Source organism: Meriones unguiculatus, chromosome 2, assembly GCF_030254825.1.
Source record: "Meriones unguiculatus strain TT.TT164.6M chromosome 2, Bangor_MerUng_6.1, whole genome shotgun sequence".
Taxonomy (NCBI): Eukaryota; Metazoa; Chordata; class Mammalia; order Rodentia; family Muridae; genus Meriones; species Meriones unguiculatus.
In genome coordinates this window covers 82,442,142-82,466,853 of record NC_083350.1, presented here as the reverse complement: position 1 = coordinate 82,466,853, position 24,712 = coordinate 82,442,142, and the positions used below count along the sequence as shown (strand labels likewise).

Here is a 24,712-nt window from a genome sequence, read left to right as displayed (position 1 = left end):
ACTGTTTCCCTAAAGAATGTAGTTAAAAGACAAACATGAAATCTGGCAGTTAAGTAAGGTAACAGTGATGGAATTTCAGAGGATAGAGAATTGAATTAAAAGAAAAATACTCAGACACATTTTACATCTTAAGTTGTTCACGTCAGTCAAAATTGACCAATGTTTGTGCCAGGAAATAAATATCGAAGCAGCCTCCTTCCTTTCTTTTTTAAACAAGAGGAAAAAAGGTTCTAACACATCTTTCAAGGTTCTGGTATTTTTGGTTAATTTCTTTTCTTTTTTTATATGAAAAGATAAGCAGGGATGGATTTTTAAAGAACTTATATTATAGCACATATAAATGGATACCACATTTTCATTGGACAACTGACAATTTTGGACTTTTAAAATGGTTTGGATACCAACACCTAATAGGAAATTTCAGCCTCCCCCCAATTGGAACTTATGTCCTTTTGAGATTTAGGATAAAACCTCATCATTGTATCATGGACTTCTGACAGAACACATGAAGCCAAAAGGCACCCAATTTTGTTTTCAACAGTTCTTTTGTGGGGAATATACAAAGTTTTTAGAGTCTTCTGATGCAACAATTTCTAATAGAAATGACCAGCATTTACTCAAACTGCTATTTTACAACATTTGCCACGTAGCAAGATGGCAGCTGTGAGTTTCCTCACAACCATTCCTGGTGTCTTCTCTGGTAACAAATTTTTTATTTTTAGAAAGTACTGAAGTACAATCTTTGAATGCTAAACTGCTACACTTACTCTCTGTTGAGAAGGACTTTTGCTTACAACATTGTCACTTTTATATACAACTTAAATTTTGTAGAGCCAGCCCTTCTCTATAAGCCTGGAGTCATTATGGTGTAGGATTTTATGATGACAAGGCTACTTTATGTAGCGTGAGCTGGCTCTCTGATGCTCAGGGTTGTCCCAGGGATTTGTGGTTATGGCTGAAGATGTGTCCTGTAGCTGCTTTGCTTCCTATGCACTCGTGTTTCATGCTACATACGACTGAAACAAGACCCACAATAAGTGCAAACACAGCGTGTGGATACTCAGCAAACAGTAGAGCTACAACAAAGCCAACCAGCCTCGGCCAGACATGTCGTATACTCGGCTGGCAACAAGTCTACAGAGTGGAAAGAAAGATGAAGACAAATATCCAACACCTGGAGCCAAATGAAGAGCGGGTATTAAAAGTTTAATATCCTGTTTTTACGAAAGTCTACACATTATGGACAATGTCGTGATTTATGTTTAACTTGGTTCTGTTTGATGTGGCTTTTTGTTGTTTTGCAGTCTGAAACACACCCTCTCCCCTGAGATACTATGCAGCTTGAAAAGAAGGCAATATTTGGAGAAAGCTAGCACCAGGGGCCAATAGCCTCAAGAACATGTAGTCAGGCTCTCCTTCTGACTACAGAAAGCCATCTATGACAATTCTGTGTTAATAACTTTTGGCATCTCCTTATCTTAAAACATGTAATGTTCATTTTTTTGTGAGAGCAATTATTTATACCATCAAGTGAAACACTTACAATAGAAAAGTTTATCAGTTTGTGACTGTTATGTGCTTAATTATCCTCCTGTTTGTTCATTTAAGTTTAGATTTTAGACTTCTTTGTATCACAGGTCCTTGGGTCCTTTTAAAAATACCAAGCCACACTTAATCACTGGTCATGCAACTTTTATTAGTGACTTGTCTAATTAACTCTTTGAAATTATCTTTCTAGCTAAACAGAATATATCAGAGACAACCACCATCGAAATGAATATCCTCGCAGAAACTGCGTCACCCAGTTTATCCAAAGAACCACACATGGTATCTGACAGAGCTACACCAGTCATTCCATTAGTCGCCGAATTACCTTTCATTACCACACCCTTCCCTCCTGCAGGAAATATAGTCAGTTCTGAACAGGAATCTGTAGTCTACTCTCAGGCAATCACAGACAGATTAGTCACTGAATCACCCACCGCTGCTGGGAGTACCAACAACTCTTGGGATATGTATGACTACTTATCTTCTGGGTCAGGACCACTTGGAAAGCCACACATATCTGAAATTAAGGAGGAAGGACTCCAAAGTACAACTGTCATCTCCCAACATGCTACTGGCTCACAGGATGGAATTACAGAGGGTGTGCATGAATCAGTTACACAGATGGAACAAATAGAAGTGGGCCCCTTAGTAACATCCATGCAAATCACAAAGCACATTTCTTCCAAGGAGTTGTCAGCAACTGAAACACCATTTCAATCCACAGACGTGACCCTGGCACACAAAACTGAAATGCCAACAGTAAGCACTAGTCCTGAATTGGCAACCACAAATCACTATAGATTCACCTTAAGGGAAGATGATAGTGAAGACAGAACACAAAAAGTTAGATCCAGTCAGAGCACCTCGGGCTTTAGCCAAATACCTGAAGTCATCACAGTATCAAAGACATCAGAAGATCCTACCTACTCCCAGTTAAGGGACTCCGAGTCCTTTTCAACATCAACGTTTGTTTCACCTGTTACCATGCATGACATAGATGGATCGCTCACAGATAAAGAGAAAGAACACAAAACTAATGGCAAGATGACTGAAGATGATTTTGGTCAGTCACAGCCTACAACTCCTTTCCCATCACAGCATCTTACAGACGCAGACTTGCTTCCATTTTCTGGTGACACAACATCAGTAGAGGGAGTGCCCACAGTTACTCATCCCTTGTTACAAACAGAAGAGACACAGGGAAGAGAACTAACAGAAACACCAAGACCAGAGTGGAAAACAGATACTTACACAGCTGATGAGATACAAGAAAAGATCACCAAGCATCCATTTATAGCAACTACAGAAGAAGGCTTCTCTGGAATGAAGCCCTCTACATCTTCCTCAGAAGGAATTCATTTCACAGAGTCTTCAGTGGAAATGACCGAATCTGTTTCCCCAACATTGACAACTGGAAAGTTAAGTGTGAAGCCAACAGAAGCAAGAGATGTAGCAGAAATGACAGTTCTGACTAGATTAGAAACACATGTTACAAAGTCCAACAAAGACTTTACAACTGCCCATTTGACCCAAAGTAGGGAAGTAGTCACAGTATCAAAATGGTCATGGGATGAAAATAATGCAACTTCAAAGCCTTTAGCCTCAACAGAACTTTCAGGTGTTACAAAATTGCCCCCTGTCTCACTTAGTACTACAGGAAAAAATGGAAAGGATAAAGAAACACCAAGATTCACGGATGTAGGAAATGAATATTCTCATTTCCTAGATGATACTAAAAAAACATTAGAAAAGGTTTCTGAAGAAGAATTAACATCTGGAGAATTTACAGGTACGTTTCAGCCAACTACATCAATGAGTGGTGCAGAAAAGTCAACTTTGAAAGCATCTACAACTGGAGACAGGGTTCTGCCCAGCACAAGTACAGAAGACCAAGTCATTCACACAACTGTGGAAGGAAGTGCTTTGGGTGAAGATACAGATACCTCTGAACAACTTTTTACTACCTCCCCATTTGCATATACCTCTGATGTGGAAGAATTGGCATTTGTCAATTATAGTAGCACCCAGAAGCCCACTACTTATGTAGACATGTTCCACACTAGTCCTCTTTCTGTAATTCCCAAGACAGAATGGAGTATGTCGGAACCTTCTGTTCCACTGGAAGATGAGGTTTTAGGCAAATCTGATCAAGATATTACTGAACAGACTCATTTACAAGCAACCATGTCTCCAGAAACTTTGAGAACAACAGAGATCATACAGGGAGAAACCGAGAAAGAACCACAAACCCCAGGGAGCTCATTTCCTGCTCTCAGTTCTACTGCAGTTATGACAAAGGAGACGACAGCATTTGAAGATGGAGAGGGATCAACATACACTGTCTCTGAAGACAGATTGGTGACAGGTTTTGAAAGAGTCCGAGTTTTAGAAACCACTCCCATTGGAGCAATTGAGCACGGCACATCTTATCCACCCGGTGCGATAACGCAGCACGCAGCGGAAGTGGGTACAGTGGTGACACTGGTACCAACCATTAGGCCAAAAGCAGTTTTAAGTACAGAGCCAGAAATAAATTATGAAGCAGAAGGTAGTAGTCCCACAGAATTTGCATCAACCTTGAGGCCCTTCGGGACTCACAGCACAGAGCTTATGGAGGAAACTACTGAGGAAGAAAAAAAGACATCCCCAGATTATACAGATGTAGGCTCAGGACTATTTGAAAAACCACGAGCCACAGAACTCCCAGAATTTCCAATAGCTCCAAGTGACATCAGTGTTTTTACGTCCATAGATAGCCTTTACAGAACTCCACCATTCAGGCCATCTTCATCATTTACTGAGGATCCACGTGTCTTTGAGAAGGAGCCCAGTGGGGAAACGACAGATGACATCATACTTACCAGAGAATCTCTAACACCACACCCTCCCACAACTCTCATCGATATCATAGCTAAGAAAACAGAAACTGATATTGATCAAGAGTATCATGTGACCTCAAGGCCTCCTGTAACACAGTCAACAAAGCCATACACTGTGGAAAGAGAAACAACCTTCGAGCCTCAGGCACTGTCTGCTTCACCATCCCCAGCAGGGACAAAATTCCACCCTGACATAAATGTGTATATTATTGAGGTCAGAGAAAATAAGACAGGTAAGTCTTTGCTTTCAAGGCAATCAGCATTTTATCATGAAAGTAAAAATGCTCATCGTACCAAATTCTGCCATTAGATGATGGAGACAATAACTGGAGTGTCAAAAAATACGTTAGCTTCATGCATCTGTTCAAGAATTGGAAGGATATGTTAAACAATTTGGAAGAATGTTAGATAGAGTTTTATTTTGAAAGTTGTAAGAAGCCCTGCTTTGTCATCTAATACAACCACTTCATCACTGTTACATCACTTCAGAATGTGCAGAACAAAGTGTTTTAATTTCAGTGTCTTTCCATACATTACTACTCAAGTGTAGCACTAGCCTGTGTTAACATTCCATTGGTCTGTAACCATTAACCTTTAGCACTCACAATGTAGAAAGCTGAATGATTTTGCATATCCCCAGGGTTGACTGAAAGATTTCTAAAGGTATGTTTTTTCTCTTACAGGATTTTGCAGGCTTATCACATAAGTTGTGGAATGGGTAATAGGTCTACTTTAATTCAAATTTAACATTTTTAAGATATTGACTAATTTTGGTGTATTTTTAAATGTGCCTTTTACTACTTAGAACCAAATACAGTCTAGCTACATTCTAGGAATTGTTTGGAATCATTAACTACATTAGAGGGTAGATTTGTAAACATTACTTTGTCTCAGGCCATGAATTTTTATTGTGATTTCACTGTCTCCCCGATAAGTGGTTGCATTGCCTAATACTTGCAGTTGCCATAATCAAATATGTCTGTTCTTACCTAATAGTGAGAGTATACCATCACATTAAATTTGAAAAACTGAGTTCAGAACACATAGCACATACAATCTGATGGACTGTTTCCTGTTTGTGTCTTTTAAATTTAGAGCTTGAGTCTACTGGTTTTAATAAACTGTTTGGTTCAAATTTTAATATAAGATAAATGAATAAGTTTTCATTTTTCTGTGGCCTGGCTTGGAGAAACCATATGGGAAGGAAGTCTGTTTATCAATTTCTTTCTTGGTATTCTTTCTTTCTTTCTTGAAATATGCCCTTCTGGATATCATTCAGAAGAAAGAAAGTGTTTCCTTTTCTTCTCTTTCTTCCTTTCCCTTCCCTCCCCTCCCCTCCCCTCCCCTTCCCTCCCCTCCCCTCCCCTCCCCTCCCTCCCTCCCTCCCTCCCTCTCTCCCTCCCTCCCTCCCTCCCTTTCTTTCTTTCTTTCTTTCTTTCTTTCTTTCTTTCTTTCTTTCTTTCTTTCTTTCTTCCTCTTCTTCCTTAAAGAGATAGTATTTTTCAGTATTTTTTATTATTTTCATCTATTACAATTTATTCAATTTGTATCCCCAGCTGTGGCCCCCTCTCTTGTCTCCTTCCAATTCCACCCCCCTCTCTCTCTTTTCTCCTCCTATGTCTTTCCCCTAGTCCACTCATAGGGATGGTCCTCCTCCCCTTCCATCTGACCCTATCCTATCAGGTCTCATTAGGACTGGCTGCATTGTCTTCCTCTGTGGCTTGGAAAGGCTGCGCCCCCCCCCCCCCATGGGGAGGTGATCAGAGAGCTTGTCACTGAGTTCATGCTAGAGAAAGACCCTATTCCTCTTACCTGGACCCCACTTGGATACTGAGTCTATGGGCTATATCTGAGCTGGGGTTTTAGGGAGAAAGTGTTTCTATGAGGGTGACCAGGATCACAGCTTTTGAAAAGTATCTGCGCAGACCAATTCAGTTGGTAGCCAGATTCATAAATAGAAACTTTGTGGCTTCTATCAGCTCCTTTTCTCAGAGTTTTCTTGGTGAGAACATATTTGTGTGGCATGAAGAATAGATTATACAGCCCTGCATTACTAAAGCTAACCTCTTCTTCTTAGCATAGTTTTTTATAGGCCAGAATAAAGCATCCCCCCCCCCCGTTACTGGTACAGTATTTTGTGAATCATCAATGTTTTTCTGTCTTCTACATTACTTTGACGTTTTTCAAAACTGAAATTGAAAATGGAAGTGTTGTCAAGAAAGAGAAGTTAGGGCAGGATGCTGTTAGAATTAAAAGAAACAGAAAACTGTAACCATGGGGCCTGGGGTGGGGAATTGAGACGAGAGGAGATCGGTATCAACCTTTGATTCCAGCATTTGAAAAGCACACACCAATTAAGTGCGTATCTTCTCGACTTATTCTGGCTCTACTGTTAGTGACATGCTAAGTTGAATGAAATAGCATGAAAATATTAATCTAAGCCATCTGACAACTCCCCTGAATGGGAAATTGTATGTTCAGGTTAAGGCATTCAGACTACAAAATGGAAAGAAAAGCCCTAAAATATGACCCCATTCCCCCTCTGCACTACCACCAAGAGATGGCAATCATCGGGGGAGAAACAAAATCACTATGCTTATAAACGGTAGTTAAAATGGAGGATCTACACAGTCTAAGACTGTAACGATTTATATGGTGGTGTGCCTTTATGGTCTCCATTCAGCCGGGCCTGCAAAATTGGTTTCCTTCCTCCACCTTTAAAGCATAGGACTGTGGTGACCATACATTCTGAGAAAAATTGTGAACTATCTGACCATTTGCATCAAGCAGGATTGCAGTATGTGCATGTTGGGAGCAGGCATGGAACACTGGGGCAGTCTTTCTCGTGTCTGTTTTTATGGGTTCTAGATACACATTCTTCTTAAACATAACAGCATGGTTTGTTATTTTCAGAAGTCAGTAATGTACTCATGCCCAGCTACTCAGTCAACAAATCTTGCTAGTTCTATAACAATAATTTAATTTTCCCAATATTCTGAACTTTGCCCATGAAAACCCTAACACAGATGTTCAGTTTAGTTCTAAGTCAGGTGTGTTAATGAGGAGAGCCTGGAAAGCCAACCTTTTTATATTTCCAGACTGGAAAAACCTTGGTGCATGTGGTGCCATTGTATAAACCTATTCACCCGAATAGAACTGACCTTCACATAGACTCTGGATACAAGTACGTAAAAATGCCACCCAGGCTACAGCAAACCAAAGTATTTATAATTTTCACTGCATTCAGAAAGTGATATAAAGCTTGACTTTTATGAAATACCATGAAACAAAACCTGCTACTCAAGGCGTGCTTACATCATACCTCAGATGCATGGTAACGGCAGGATAGGCTCTGCTGCTGCCGGGGACTGCAGCTAACAGGTTAAGAGCCTGAAGGAACGTCTCAGCCCATAAAGATTTTATGAGCTGAAAAACGCTGGGGGGTGTGGTTAACAGTGGTTCAAGGGTGCTGAAAACTTGACTTGGCTATTTCAGGAGTAATTTGCACACCTGCACTTGGGAAAATTATTAAAAGGCTTTCTTTGTGAACATGTATGGAGGCTACAGGATCTCACAGCATGGAAAGGCTTTCTTCAGTTATAGCAGGGCTCTCGTCATTGCTGGTTTGTTTTGTGGTTTGGATAGAGTACTCAGGTAAATTAACTGAAATTTTACAAGTTAGTGTAACAGGACTGCAAATCTTAAAACAAATAAATGGAATTCAATGTAGCAGTGTCTTTAAGCCATAGAATAAATTGGAAATGTGCAGATATTATATGCCATCATCATGCCATAACTTCCACATACAGGCTCCTGCCTGACCATATTCAACATTCTTTTTTACTGTTTTTCTGTCATCCTAAGTATGCTGTTGGCCAGGGTCAGGAGTGGGTACCAGATTGCCTGGAAGTACAGTTACAGATAGTTGTGAGCTGCTATCTGTTATGTTGTTCATATTTGGCATCTTTATTCTTAAGTGTATCCAAAGTAGTTTGGCTGAACAAAGTATCGAACACATAATAGAGCAAAGCGCTCCTGGAGGCTCCTGACTCTCCAGCGTGCTGAGACACAGCCTTTGTCAGGTTAACCTGTACTGTGCCAACTCAAAGCAGAAAGAATTTGTCGGATTTAATCTTCCTTCATGGAAACTGTAGGCACTGGTCAGATTTTGCCAAGTGAACTGTTTGTCACAAGTCTTACTACACGCTGATATCTGTAAATAAGGAAGAACATACATAGCTTTGTAGAGAGTAATTAAAAAACATTGAGATGATGGCTGTACATTCAGACTATGTAGATTTTCATAACCACAAAATTCTCTACTATCTGCGATTTTGTGTGTGTGTGTATGTGTGTGATTCATTGGTTGTGTCTCTGTCTTTGGTCTGTAGTTGCTTCCAAAGACTCACTGTTTCTTTAGTTAGAGACACAAATCTTTCAAAGGAACTTCAGTGCAGTGAGAACCTTTTGATTCTTGATGATAAAGCACTAGGAAGATATTCTTGCAACTGACTACTCAAAAAAGAGACTAAAGGGGCAGAAAATTATGTTTTTTATAAGATACCATCCTATATTTGTAAGATCACTTTACTTTAATGACAGGATATAGAACTGAGAAATGTGAGATGAAAAATTAAGTTGTGTGTGATGGCACAAACCTATAATGCCAATACCGACCGAGGCAGGATGATGACAAAAACAACTACATTTATAATCACAAGCCATAGGATGTAAGTCCTGTTGCACATGTAAAAAACAGTCATTTTCTGTGTGAGACTGTCATCTCTCCATCAAATATCATCTACCTGAACTGTGACATTAAATATGGAAGGGCATTGTAAAAAGGGGGAAACAAGATGTTGTGCTTTTTAACAAGTGTGAAGAAAGAATGAGGGGCTATTGAAATAGTATTTTGGATTTGCTTGCCCTTCAGGTACAGAAAATGCCAATAAAGAATGGAAGGAGTGAGGGGATTGTGGGCCAGTTAGTGGCGCTGCTTGAATGTCCCATTGAGAAGGTCAGGTTGGAAAGCTGGAGACAGGACTAACTTTTGACAGAGGAATTGCAAAACAGAGTTGTGTTTGTGCACTGTAGTTTAGTGGATATAATTTTAGCTAGATCTAAAGAGAAACTGTGACCTTAATTATCAGAGTCCTTTGCTTTACTTTAGAAAAAATTCTTTATTTTTAAGTTCTTGATTTTATTTTGGTATTAAAATATCTGGTAAGATCTATCTATGTGTCCATATCTTTATCATCCATGTTTATGTGCGTGTATGTCAAAGAACTTGAGTGCTAGAAAACCAAAGCAAAAAGGTAACCATGTTCCACTTTATGATTGGCCTTTATCTCATCAGTTAAAAAAGTCATGTGTATGAGTATTTTGCCTGAACATAAGTCTGTACACCACATGCATACCTGGTACTCACAGAGACCAGAGAAGGTGATCAGATCCCCTGGGTCTGGAGTTACAGTCAGGTTAAGAGCTGCTATGTAGGGGATAAGAATCTAAACCAGACCCCAAGGAAGAGCAGCTAATGCTGTAAAGTGAGGAGAGATCTCTCGCGCCGCTGTTTGCTGTATTCTTTCATAAAAATTAAATTTTTTTAGAGAATTTCACAAAATATGTTTTGATTATACTCACCCAAACTCTGCCCAGATGCACTTCTGCCACCAACCCACCCAATTTCTTTATCATCTTTTTATATTTTTAAATGTATATATTTGAGTTTGTGCTGCTCAAATGCTCTTTGAGTACGGGGCTATCTTCTGGGTCATGGCCAGCCTAGCAGAGGGATTGTTTCAGAAAGCATTTTGAAGTCTAATTACCCAAATCACTTATTTTTCACGTAGCGGTTTCTTGCTCCTTAAAGTCTCTCAATTGTTTCTGCTTGAATATGCTGTCTAGGCAATCAATCTCTTGCTCTTTTAAAAGGGAGTACAACCCCCTCTGCCCTTTCTAGGGAAGAAGAGCTACACCCGGTGAGGTGTGCTTAATAACGCAGGCCAGATGACTGTACCTAAAATCAGGCTTTGCACTTGAGAAACTGTGTTATTGAGGATTATTGAAAGCTGAGAAAAAATGCCTATTTCCTATCCCTGTAACATGCCTGTCTCTTCAAAGTGAGGTGATGGGAAGCAGACTCGTTTACATATGTGCATGGCTCTTTCTGCATGTGAAATTTTTGAACTGAGAAGTAGGTGTGCAGTGCTCAGCATACAAAGGCTGTCAGAGTGAGGCAACATGCTTGAGTGGACAGCTAAGTCATAAGGAGATAAGGGTCAGAGAACACAGTGATCTCCCGATCTTTGATCTTGTTCATCTCTCTGCTGTCTGGGAGGACTGTATTGACATAAACATCAAATGCTACTCGAGCAATGAGGGGGAAGAAATGTGCAAAAGTGTCTACCAACATTTGGGAAGGTCTTTGTCTCCTGATTTCTAATTTTGTTGTTCTTTAAGATAGTAAGATAGAACAATCTAATGTCCCAAATTAAAAAAAAAAAAAAAGAGGATTCAGGATATCTTAAGCAATTTGATTAAAAATCAGTTGTGTTTTTTCCCCTTAAAGTGCTAACTTAGTATTTTGTTTCAATTAAGAGCTAAGGAAAGTTGAGTGAAACGAACGATTCGTTTGTCTGGTATTTGGATTTACAGATATATGGAGGTTCGACATTGTGAGGAGTCTCAGGCTTCTTCAGGTTAAGACTGCAGGCACCTGCAGGCACTGCCAGTGCCTCTTTTATATTTGGAATAACGAACCTGGAGATATATATATATGTGTGTGTGTGTGTGTGTGTGTGTGTGTGTGTGTGTGTTTGTGTGTGTGTGTGTATAATGAAAAGTTTTCATTTTATAGGAAATTCAGTCTTATCTACGTCTGTTGAGTAGATTGCAATGGCTCACATTTAATTGAAGACTTTTAAGCTTAAACTAAATTCCCCAAAGAGAAGATGAACTTTGTCCAGTTGCCTATGCACCACATAGCAACTACATTTTGTGTCTGGTTACAGAGGGACTGCAAGACTCGTGCTTTGTCTGCAAAATTCTGCCATGAAGTACTTAAAAATACTGAACAGTTTGAGGTCAGTTAGCCATAAAGCCTTGTGTGAAATGCCATTAAAAAAACCATTAACCATGGTACCAGTATATTCAAGTCAAGCTGCTAAAATATCCCCTTGTAAACATAGAAAAGATTATCCATGCAGTCTATAGAGTTCTGTGGTTTGCCTCTTGAAATGTAAATAAAAGTTATATTACCCTTAAAGTGAAATTCTGGAATAAAGCACTCCTTTATAAGGGCTCATTCTTCTAAGAACCTGGACTGCCAGTGACCCTGTTAAGTCACTCTTGTTAGGGTTACATAGAGCAGATCACTGTTTTGCAAGTGTCCCCCACCATTCCATATGCCAGAAAGGAACTTCTCTGCTTTGTCATAATTCTAGCTGGTCCAATATTTTAATAAATGTGTGATGGGTTGGGTTGGTGACAGGAAAGCAGGGTGGAGAGGTAATTTTGAGAATGAATAAACCAAGGACTGAGTAGGATTTAATGAGTTGCAAAGAATTATTGATGGTGTTTCAGGCTATGTGGCAGGGAAGAACTCACCTACTTATGCAAACTCTAGGTAGATTTTTATATTAACTCAGCCCCTGTTTATGAAATGTTGAAAGTATAAGAACAAGCCAGATATATGCTGACAGAATAAAATGTGAAAAAATGCAAATTCAAAACCATAGCTCGTCAACATTTTCCCATCCCCAAACTCAGGTTAGAAAGCCAAGGGAACCATTTGTAAGGTGATATAACTCGAGCAATGGCTACAGGTTGCCAGCCTGTCAGGACATTCCTTTCAGAAAAAGAAACAATAACTTTTATTCTGCATTTTTTTTTTTTTTGGTTTAGGTAAGACTCAGTTAGTAGGAAACTTTCTAGGAATGTATATAACATGAAGATTGTGTTTTACTTATTATAAAAGTTTGTTTACTTATTAGAAAATTTACTTATTAGAAATTGACTTATTAGAAAATTTTGTTAAATAAACACATTTCAGGTGCTCTTGTCGCATACAAAACCAAGTGTCATGATATGTGTGAGATTGCTTCCCTATGCTAATAACTCCAGCATCTATAAATACATGATAAACCACAAATGGCTGTAGTGACTTCAGCTGAGAAGAGAACAATCACTATTTATCAAGTGAGCATGTTACATATTAGTCACGCTCATGAAAGTCTAGCCCACGTAAGACAGGTAGCCTTTGAACTCTAGTTATGTTTCACGAATGTATGCAGGAGTTATAAATTAATGTGGCCTTATTTAAATATGTTCAAATGGTGTTCAAATGAGAAGCTGCTTGTTTTAGTGATAAAATAATTTATATTATATTTCAAAAGATTTATATGCAAAGGCATATTAATGTGTCCCTTTATATGCTTTGAACATTATCTTGACATTCTTATAGTACAAAGTGTACCTTCATTCAAATTATTTGTGGTTTTTATTGTATCTTCTTTTAAAGCTTGTAATAGTCACTATCAGATCACAGCAACAGCTGATATGGATAGCCATCATTTTAATGATGCTTTTGTGAAAGGCATCATTTAGTCATTTTTTTTTCATATTGATGTTAAAGATTAGTTGCAACATCTGTGCTAGAAATAGCATGTAATTGTCTTATGCTTTGATATTCACTGGAATTAAGCATGAATCATAATTCTCTTTATGACAGAAATAGTTTTTAATCATTTGAATATTCACATGTGTTAGCTTGGCTTAATTAAATCTGAGTGTAAAGTTAAAATCAATGGAGATATAAGAAAATATATAAAGTGTGAAGGTTAAATAGGAAGTTATAGTTAGGGTTAAAAAATAGACACACAAATAGTATTTTAGTGAAATGATTCAATTAGTATGTCCTAGCATATAGACAACATAGTCTTTTTATTTCAATTATTTGGATGAAAGAGAAAATGGAATTGAAGTCATGTTTGTTGGTTTTTTTCAACTTAAAGAGTTAACACACATCTGCAGAGTTTGCCTTGGTAGTTCAGTAAACATTGCGTTGATGCACAATTGACTGGGGAAAAGCAAAGATCACACTGATTGTCCTCAATTAGATTATACTCTCTTATTGGATGTTGGATATGGATCCCTCTCAACCTGGGAGGAAACAGCTTATAAGAGGAACAGTTCAGCAGAAATTTTTTTTTCTCTTTTGGAGATGGGGTTGTAAAGGCAGAGGTGGCTCCGGCGTCTTCTTCCTTCTGTATACTTCTCAGGTTCATCCTAAGCCTGTGTGTCAGGGATTGGAACTAAACTGAAAGTTGATTCTCCAAGAATGCTCCTGGGAGTAGTGATAAGACTCAGTGTCGTCTCTCTATCTTCCATGGCTCAGTATTTCCACATGTACCATTTTTCACTGTGACAATACTGGAAACAGGGCAGCTGCAGTGGAGGACTCCATTGAGGAGAGCTTAAGGTTATTCCTGTATGGGTGAAGCCTTCATTTTTCCCTTTTCCTAGATCCCTAGGCTGGAAGTTTTGTTGGCGTATTTCTGGCAACAGAAATGTCAACTGTGTTTAGTGTTTGGTGCCATGTGGCATTACAGTCTGAAGAATGGTTTGATATATTACTTGAAATATGTAATTAGAATATTTACATACAACGTTGGGGTCGTCATTCATTAAAATGTCAATAGCAAGGAATAGAATCAGCCTGGTCCTGGAACATATCATAAAAGACAATGATGTAAAGGAGTAAAAGGCTCCTCCTAATCTTTTCAGGAAGAACTGTACCAGTCCAGCCCCCGCCCCCCCACACACACACTTTAGGGAGTGCTGTTTTGATGTACACAGGCTCTTTCCTCATTGCTTCAGTGAGTGCATGTGTGGCCATTACATCATAAATGACATGGAAACCAACTACTTTTCTAAAAATAGACACTTAGAACAGAGAATGAAGAGGCCAGAAGGAATCTTGTCTCCTTTTTTAATGAATAGAGAGAGAGACAATGACCAATTATGTTTGTTTATGGTCTGGTGAAACTGTCTTAATTTCTACTTTGGGGGGAGGTGGGGACAGCTCACAGCTTTGTTAATTGTGCATTTCAGGATTAAAATGTCCATGTAATTTCTTTTTCATTTTGAGAGTTTTGTTGTCATTTTGAGTACATTGAAGTGTTTTATAATTTGTTTCTACACTCTTAAAATTGACATTTCTCCTCTTTATTGTAATGATGTTAACAGCAAATTTGAAGAGCAAGAACCAATTACAGAAAGGTGATTTCACAATTAACTTGTAAAGGTTCCGATCTTTCTTTTTTGTGTCCAAGTGTGATCAGCCTTAACTTCTGTCATGCCCTGCCAATCTTCCATTTAAGTATTGTGAAAACTCTTTGTTTTTTTCAGGTCGAATGAGTGATATGGTTGTAAGTGGTCATCCGATAGATTCAGAGTCTAAAGAAGATGAACCTTGCAGTGAAGAAACAGATCCACTGCATGATCTGTTTGCTGAAATCTTACCTGAATTACCAGATACCTTTGAAATAGACATATATCACAGTGAGGAAGATGAAGATGGGGATGAGGGCTGTGCTAATACAACTGATGTAACAACTACTCCATCAGTGAAGTACATCAATGGGAAGCAGCTGGTCACCACAGTGACCAAGGACCCGGAAGCAGCAGAAGCTAGGCGTGGCCAGTATGAAAGTGTTGCACCATCTCATAATTTCTCAGACAGTTCTTCAAGTGACCCCCATCAGTTTATAATAGCAGAAACAGAATTGTCAAGTGCCATGCAATTTAACAAATCTAAAGAAGCCCCTGAATTGTTAGAAATCACGTGGAAACCTGAGACTTATCCTGAAATACCGGAACACTTTTCAAGTGGTGAGCCTGATATTTTCCCTACAGTCTCATCCCATGATGGTAAAACCACAAACTGGGCAAAGCCCATCACAGAGAGCAGTGCAAACCTTGGAAATTCAGAGCACAAACAGCCTAAGCCTATACCTCTGTCTCCTGAAGATTCTTCAGGAGACGGTGCCCTTGACCAAGCGTCCCAGGAAACCGTCCTTTCTAGGGCGACAGAAATAACATTTAGTAAAGAGACAGACCAAAGTCCTACCATATCTACCTCTAGCATACTTTCAAGTTCTGTGTCACTAAATGTCTTGGAGGAAGAACCAATGACCCTAATAGGAATCCCACAGACGGATGACTCTTTGTCTACTGTGGAAAGTTCGGTAGAGCTAACCCCTGGAGAATCTGTAGATTTCTCAGGGAGTTCTTCAGCCCCTATTATTGAAGGGTCTGGGGAAGTGGAAGAATATAAAAATAAAATCTTCACCAAGGTAACAACACCCCAGAGAGATCTTACAGACACACTCATCCCTTTGGATATGGGAGAGATCCCAGACAGCCATTTTTATATTCCTGCAACCACCACTCCTTTCGGTTCACAACTGCCTTCTGAAGATGCAAGGCCTACACAATCTGGAATTCAGACAGACACTTCTGAATGGGTTTTCAATACGTCTTTTGAAGGAAGGAAAAGGGAAGAAGACAAAGAGGGAACTACAAATGCAGCCCATGGAGTGGAAGTCCAATCAGCAACACAGAGGTCAGATCACTTACTTTTACCTCCAAAATTAGAAAGTTCAAATGTAGCTGCATCTAGTAATTCAGCTACCTGGGAAGGTTTTATGCCAGAGACAACACCCACACAGGAAATGGCGAATTCTACTCTTGTTTCTAGAGGAACACATCATGTAGTCAATTTGGAAGTACGGCCCTTTGAGCAAAGCGGTAGCAGGGTCCACGATGTCCTGACCACTCTCTCGGGATGGACCCCCTCTCTTTTAATGGATTCAGGCTCAGGAGATGTTGGTGTTGATCTGGAATCCACAGCTGTTCCTTCATTTTCATTAGATTTAGAGTCTGAAACCAAAGTCAAAACAGAATTACCTAGTACTCCATCTCCCAGTGTGGAAACCTTATTCTATGAGCCAACAGGGTTAGCTCTGAATACTGTATTGAATGTAGAAGTTGCTGAAGTTATGAGCCAGACATCCAAGGAGACACTGATTTCAGAAATCTCAGTAAAGCCAAGTCCCCTGGCAGAAGTAAGGGATTTATATACAGGTTTTCCTTTGGGAGAAGATTTTAGTGGTGACGTTAGTGAATATTCAACACTGTCTTATCCAGTGACAAAAGGGGAAAGAGTGGGGATGGGAGACTCGGAGAACGAACCAGTTAGGGATATACAGACTTCACCATCTATGTCGCCTACCTCTGAAGATATCAGCCTTGTGCCTGACTCAAAAGGACTCAGCAGTAGGGTGGCCAGCACCTCAACCTTCCCTTGGGAAGAGTTCATGGCCTCAGCTGAGGGCTCAGGTGAGCAGCTGGCCTCAGTCAGGAGCTCTGTTGGCCCCGTGCTTCCTCTTGCTGTGGACATTTTTTCTGGGACAGAGTCTCCATATTTTGATGAAAGGTTTCATGAAGTGGGTGCTATGGCGGAAGCAGATAGAAGATCCATCACTGTGCCAACAGAAGAAACTGGACATACGATAGATCTGACAGCAAATGGGGACATAAAAGTAAATAGCACAATTTCAATGGACTTTCCCCAAACAGTGGAGCTAGCCAAATTATGGCCTAAACAGGAAGTCAATCCTGTAAAACAAGAGACGGAAAGTGAAACAGCATCACAGGAAGAAGCTCAGGGACAGAAGACTTTTGATTCTCAGCATGATTCTCTTGCAACAGAACAAACAATTTTGGAATCCCAAACACTTATTGAAGCTAAATTCCAAACTCCAGATGACTCCATGTTAACAGTAAAGAAATCGTACGGTAGTAATAAGGAGGTGGAGGAGGAAAGGAAGTCAGTAGCTCATGTATCTACTCCAGGTCCAGGGATAGAAGGCTTAGAACCATATACTGCTCATCCTGAAGCAACTGGAAAGCCACACACTTTCTTAGATACTGCTTTCGTGACTGAATCTGTACCAGCTAGAAGTGTAGTTATGGATTCCTCAACTCAAGAGTATGAAAGTATAAAATTCCTCCACAGGGGTATGAAACTAACAATTAAAGAATCAAATGCTGATCTCTCATTCTCAGGACTGGGATCAGGAGACACCTTGCCTCCTCTGCCTACATCATCAGTGAGTTTGACTGAAACTGAGCAGGTCATTAGCACATTGCATCCTGAGACATCTCACATGGAGAGTTTAGGAACAAACATCTTAAGTGATAAAATAGAAGACGATGGGATAATGGAAAATGAGTCAGATGAAGTTGGAACACTCATTTCCAAAACAGACAGCATCTCTCAAGACAGTAAGGAAGCACCCGGCACAGTCCTGAGTGATACTAGAACCAAAGAACCTCCACCTTCAACTCTTCCATTCACAAAGCACAGGGACACGGAGCATCCTCCAAATCATACCCTCGAGTGGGAAGAGGAAATCCAGACCCCTAGACCCCAAACCATGACTGAACAGACCTCTAATGAGAGTTCTTCAACATCAGAAACTGAAGCAGCAGCAACCTCCCCTACTACTTTTCTGGCTCAGACTTCCAGTATTGAAGTGACCGAAGTGACATCAGCATCAAAACAATCCGACTTATTTTATGTAAACTCTGGAGAAGGGTCTGGAGAAGTGGATGCTTTTGACTTAGTGCACACTACTGGAACTACTCAGGCAACCAGTCAAGGAGATAGCACATTTGCTTCTGATGGATTCCTGGCAAAGCATCCAGAGGTGTCAAGGACTGAGGCCGGAGCTACTGCTGGATCTCCAACAGCTTCAGCAATGCTCCCGCATTACTCAGAATACAATGAGGGGTCCCTGTATCCAACGTTGCCAAGCATGGCGCCATATGTGCATCCCACAGAAGGTATGACAGATGGGCTGCAAGATCACATCAGAGTTGAAAGTTCTACCTTGAAACTCAGCAGAAGAAGAACCACTGAAAACATCATCATAGATCTAGACAAAGAGGATAGTAAGGATCTAGAGTTGGCAGTTACTGAGAGTGCTGTCATGGAAATTCTACCTGAGCTGACATCAGATAAAAATATTATTATAGATATTGATCACACTAAACCCATGTATGAGTATATCCCTGGAATACACACTGACCTAGATCCAGAGGTAGCATTGGGATTACACAGCAGTAACGAAGAAAGTCTTCAAATTCCAAAGAAGGAAGAGGCAGCTGCTAATCTTTCGACAGCTGAGGAAGCATTTGAGGGCTCTGGTGATGCACTTCTTTCTGGCTATACTCAAGCAATGCAAAACAAGTCTGTGACTTCTGAGGATAGAAAGCAGGAAGAGAAAAGCAGCTTTAACTTTGCAACTGGAATCCCACTTCCTAGCATAGAAACAGAATTAGATACTTTCTTTCCCACAATATCAACACTGCCCATTCCCAGTAAGCTGACCACAGTTAGTCCAGAGACTGATCAACCCCAAACTGAAGCCATATCTCTGGATGATGTATTTGAATCAAGCACCTTGTCGGACGGCCAAGCTATTGCAGACCAGAGTGAAGTAATAGCGACACTGGGGCATTTGGAAAGGACACAGGAAAAATACGAAGAAAAAAAATATGGAGGTCCTTCTCTTCAGCCAGAATTCTTTTCAGGAGCAGGGGAGGTATTGACAGATCCCCCTGCTTATGTAAGTATTGGTAGTACGCACTTTGTGGCCCAGCATTTAACGGAATCCCCTGATGTCACAGGAAGAGCTGCCTCCACGCATCACGCTGAACCAACACCTGCAGTTTCTGCTCTGGCAGAGCTGTTTCCTCAGACACCACCTTCTGCCTTCCCTGTCTACAGAGACAGTGGAGTCTCTGAATACCCAGAGGTTGCTCACACAAGTGCTCAACTAGGTCCCGGTGCTGCCTCATCGCAAAGCTCTAGAGAGGGTTCTTTCAAGGAGGTCCGTGCTAATATTGAAGACACCATCAAGCCATCTGGTGAAGATGTTCACAGAACTGAGCCTCCGTTCTTGTCTCTGGACCCTGCTTTAGACGTTTCAGAAGATGAAAGCATTCCTAAGTTACTAGAAGAACTGGAAACATCTCCCACACCACCAGTTGCCAAAGAAGAAACTGAAACTCCCCAAGATTCTCTGAACAAAGCTGAAGCTAATGATCAGATTCTAGGAGAAACAGTTGGAAGGCTTGCCAGTGTAGGAACAACGGCGAGTGGACCTGTCAGTCCAGCTGCCAATGGCGCGGAGCTAGTGGGTGCCACACAGCGGCTGCACGCTACTTCTGCAGCTTTCGGGACTGAGACAGCTGTACTGCCTCAGCCCAGCCCACAGACGCCTGAGAGCGCCACCCTTCCTTCCTTGGAAATGCGCCATGAAACATACACATCTTTAATTGGAGAAGAATCCATAGCTGCAACATCTGAAAAACAAGTGTCAAAAAGAATTCCAGATTACAATAACCAGGCAACAGGCAGCTCTCTGGATCTAAATACTGCACATTCAAGACCAGCATTCTCCATTCTGGACAATTCTAACGAAACTGCTTTCCTGATTGACATTAACGAAGGGTCCGTGGAAGGCACAGCGGTTTATCTACCAGGTAAGATGTCAACATTGGTACATCTGTTTCCAAGGCTGGGATCCGACCCTTGGTTCTATAGACATGTGTATGGCTTTTATTGTAATGTGAAATTCATAGAGATTTTATATTGTTCAGGCCAAGCCACAGTAATGAGTCATAACTTGATGCAATGAATGTAAGTATGGACATTTCTGTACTTTACAGATATACTTTGCATGTTTTCTGCGTCTTACAGGCAATATACAATTGTAACAGGGAAAAAGTGAAATAATGGTTAGAACTCAATGGGTTTTCATCCACAGCTGAAATATTGCCTTGTTGTATATCCTAAAATTATACACCATAGTTATAAAATGGGGAAAATCATATTTTTATTTCACTACCCCCTTTTAAAAGCGGTAGTTATGACAACATGGTAATCTGTGAAGCCTTTAACATTTGTGAATAGTAGCTGTTTCTTACAAATGACTTGTGGTTGGTACCATCAGTTACAATTTGTACTCTCTAGTGTGATTTCCTTGCTTGAAACAGTTTATATAATTCTAACTCAGCTCCTAGTCATAGCATATTTAGTATATGTTTGCATTCTATCTCTTGAGAACTTATTTTCTATTTATTTACTGACTATAAAGAGCATAAATTTGACACTACTTCATGTAGACCATTTCATTTAATCGTCAAAAAATGTGTAAAGACTCATCCCTTTACATGAGCTCAATGTAAAAGGATGAGACATAGGTATTCAGAAAGGGCCAGTAATTTGTCCAGTGATGCACAGGCATACCATGGCAAAAGTGGGGTTTGAACCCCAAGCAAGCCTACTCTGATGTCAATGGTCTTTTTATTGCCCTTGCACTGGTTTTCAATATAGCATAAAATTAACAACTGATATTTAATAATATATAAATCAGAAAAGTTGGAAATGTTTACTTAGTAGAAGTGATCTTTTTCTTAATCTAGCCTAAAATTTTTGAGAAGTCAACTTCTCAAAAATTTTAGCTTGTTCCTGGAGGGGGTATTACTTAAATAGGAGTAATAATGGAACCACCATCATTTAATGACTACCTATAAAAGGAAAGGAAAGAAAGCAAGAAAGGAAGGGAGACAGAGGGAGCGAGGAAGACGAACCAACTTTAAGGGCTGGTATTGGTTGAAGCTATGTCTTATCTTAAATACTGAACTTTTAGGTCCTGATGATCAGAATTATTTTTGTAGTCATATTGATATTCTGTGACACATGTTTCATGTTGGGATTCAAAAGAATACATTTATTAGAAGCTTGATATTTTAATAAAGTAACAACAGTCTAATAAAATAAGAATACTTGGAGTGTTTTGTGAATGGACTGATGTAAGTTAATTGGCACTGAGAGTATTTTGTAGTGTCTCTACATAAACATAGAATGATGACTCAGTCATTGGACTAATGTTTGTCGTTTCATCATGAAGTTGAAATGCACTTGAGGATGTGGAAATAATTGGCAGATGAAGGAGAACATCTCTGCATTATCCAGACCACACTATTTACTGAGATCAGTGATCGGTCTTCACAGAGCTGTCCCTGTACTTTAACTGAGTAGAGAGCATCCCACGTGGGAGTTCCCGAGCCTATCTGCTGTGGGTTCAGCTTTCCCAGACCCACACAAACTACTCAGGAAAAAGTCAGATGCCGACAGGCCAAACCTGTCTGGTAACCAGAACTTCTTCAAGTTCACAGGAAAAGTTCTCCCCCAGGCTCGCTAATACATGGCACATGACCTCAGTGTGGAGTCTGGTGTCTACAGTGGTAATGAAAGCACGTCACATTACCACAAGAACGGCCACCTAAGCGTCAGCTGGATTCTGTTCAGGTGTGGGTGTGTCATGGACTGCAAACTTGTCGCCCAGGCAGGGCACTTTAGTATGTGCGAAACCAAGACTATTAGGGAGAGTTTTGAGAATCTTTGGAAATACAAGATCAAGTATTTAGAAAAATCAAGACAGATTTTAGAGACACTGAAGTAAGCGTCTGTGTTTGTCTGATTTTAACATGAAACACAAATGGATGTGTACACACATCAGGCCCTCTAGTGGTCCAGACTGCAAAGTCTACTGCTAAGAAAGGCTGGCTTTGAACTTCCCATCTGTGACTATGTCATGTTTCTTCTATAAGCCAATGTTTCATCTGAAGTTATAAATCTATTCATGTGCAGTTATTTGAAAACATAGTTGTATCCATATAGCATCTATTTAATTTCAATTGTTTTTTAAAACTTTCAAATTTCATTTGGATCCTTGGACATTTTGAGAATTAAGCAGTTGTGAAATAATAATCAAATTCTTCATAAAATAAATATATCTAGACAACATTACAAAATAAAATATATACTTCAGAGGCATAAAGTATATTTAGAAAATACACCTTAAATTATTAAGTTAAACTGAAAATTTATGATTTGCATCTATCTCCTAGGAAGGTTAGTATTATTTATGTTTTATTAAGAAAATTGTAATAAAATTTGGGGCTTCATTTTAAGTGAGCATTTTGTATTTGGGGTTGTTTTTATGCAGTAGAGTTTAATCCATGTGTTGCTTTTCTTCAAGTATAGTTTAAAGGAGTACAATTGGAACGTGTTTTTGGAAAAGGCATGTTAATGTAGCAGAAGAAACTTCAGTGCACACTTTCGAAGACAGTTTCTGAGCATTAAGTGGGTAAAAGGCAATAGTATTTCAAACACTGGTAACAAGCCAATCTGCTAAAAGAATGCATGTTCTGTGTACCCAGCCATTTCACATAACTAACATCATTTAAAAGAATACATTTCCATTCACTGTGCACATCTGTGTAATCATTTTTAACTAAAATCAATTGCCATTATCATGCCAACTAAATCTGCCATAGAATCTGCTAGTTTCCAGATGTGGTTTAATGTACTGTTTATAAATAGTAATGACTGAATATTAGAATGAATGAATGGAATTTGTAAAAATTAGTTATAATGCTGAGAAACACTCCAGAGTAAAATTAATTTTATATATGATGTCTCTAAATTGCTATGAAAAGCTTCTGCTATGGTAGTAGCAAGTGACATTTTGTGCTAAAGTACATTCAAACCCAGGAGAGAAGGCTGATGGTTCTTATTTTCCTGAACACAATAGGAGCTGACCGATGCAAAATGAACCCATGCCTCAACGGAGGCACCTGTTACCCCACTGAGACTTCCTATGTGTGCACCTGTGTCCCGGGATTCAGTGGAGACCGGTGTGAGCTGGGTAAGACGCTCCTGGCTGGAAATTTTCCACGCTTCCCAGTGGCTCTAACAAAAGAGGAAGTGCACTTGGGGTCTGTCAGCGCTTCCGAGAAACCAAGCAGAAAGGAAGTGTGCGAAGTGGGTTAAGTTAAGCAGGTGTCACTTGGGGTCTGTCTGTAAAACCGTCAGGACTTCCCAAGGCGATCTTCCCCTTTTTGTGACTGTCTGGATGAAGTGACAGAAGCTTCAGCCGCTGGGTGGGAGATTCTTTATTAGCTCTAGCACCCATTAGATTCATCTAATAGCGACAGAAACAAACAGCTTACTCTGGATCCATTTAAAATTGTTTTAGGGCTTCAGTTTCAAAAAAATAATATTCACAAAAAGGAATTTTAGACAAAAAAGAGGATTTTTTTGTGGGTTTTGCATTGACCAAACTATAATACATGATGTACTTAAAATAAATGACTTCTATAAAACGACTTTGCATTTAGCTGCCAGCATGTGTCTTATCTAGTAACCTCATACTGAACATTTTTACCCTCTTTGTTTATGTTTACAATTTTATTTCAGATTTTGATGAATGTCACTCCAACCCTTGTCGGAACGGAGCCACCTGTGTAGATGGCTTTAATACCTTCAGATGCCTCTGCCTTCCAAGCTATGTTGGCGCACTCTGTGAGCAGGGTAAGAGCTATTGTAGCTATTAGGACGAACACTGATGATGTTAATTTGGGGATTTGCTCTAGATGCTTTATATTGGAAAAATTTATAGCTTACATTAGGGTTCCTTGTATGTGAATAGCACCAAATGTGCAAACTATAGAGTGGGCTTGACTGTTTCTTTTGCTGATATTCTGGAATCATGTGGGCATGCTGATTTGAGTTTAAGGACATCTGGCTAAAAAAGAAATAGAGTCATAAGTATTATTTTTGGGAGCACAGTAGGCTTTTGCCGTCTCGTGGCCTGTGTCAGGACTAAAGAATCTACCATTAGTTTCCTTTGTATCATCCCCATAAGCACGTGAGATTCCTGGGCTTATGCTCATGGTCAGCCATATCTAGAGAAAGTCTGGACACATGGTTACAGCACATTAGCTGTGGCTTGCCACATGCTTTGTGGAAGATGTTGTGCAACTGCTTTTAGGAAACCATCCTATTAAAGAAGCATCCAGGTTTTCTGAATGAAAGAAAGGCCTCAAATCTCACAATTCTTATAATTTACATTTTAGGGCCAAACTGAGTGTGTTTCAGGTGGTTAATGGTGGCACTGCTTATTTCACCATTCCAAAACAGACTGCCAGCTCAGCACACTGAGCTTTGCAATGTTCATTTCCTCTACTTTACAGCCATACAGTGGTTTGGCCTTGATAAGAGAAGAGGCTCAGCTCCAAGCTTCCATTCCACCCGACAAAATGAAAGTGTTTTAGACACCCAAGGCTCATAGGCCTGACCTCTC

At 39.8% G+C, this 24,712-nt stretch overlaps 1 protein-coding gene across 3 annotated transcripts in view; it reads left to right on the top strand.

Annotated features, from left to right (window-relative positions):
* Vcan (versican) overlaps positions 1–24,712 on the top strand; it is a 90,801-nt gene that overhangs the window by 36,151 nt on the left and 29,938 nt on the right. The window contains exons 7-10 of one of the 3 annotated variants that reach the window (XM_021659975.2): positions 1,739–4,660; positions 14,838–20,042; positions 23,162–23,275; positions 23,827–23,940. In XM_021659975.2, coding sequence (XP_021515650.2) covers positions 1,739–4,660; positions 14,838–20,042; positions 23,162–23,275; positions 23,827–23,940 — 8,355 coding nt within the window. The remainder of the gene's footprint in view (positions 1–1,738; positions 4,661–14,837; positions 20,043–23,161; positions 23,276–23,826; positions 23,941–24,712) is intronic. The other 2 variants (XM_021659976.2, XM_021659977.2) reach the window with 2 other exon arrangements.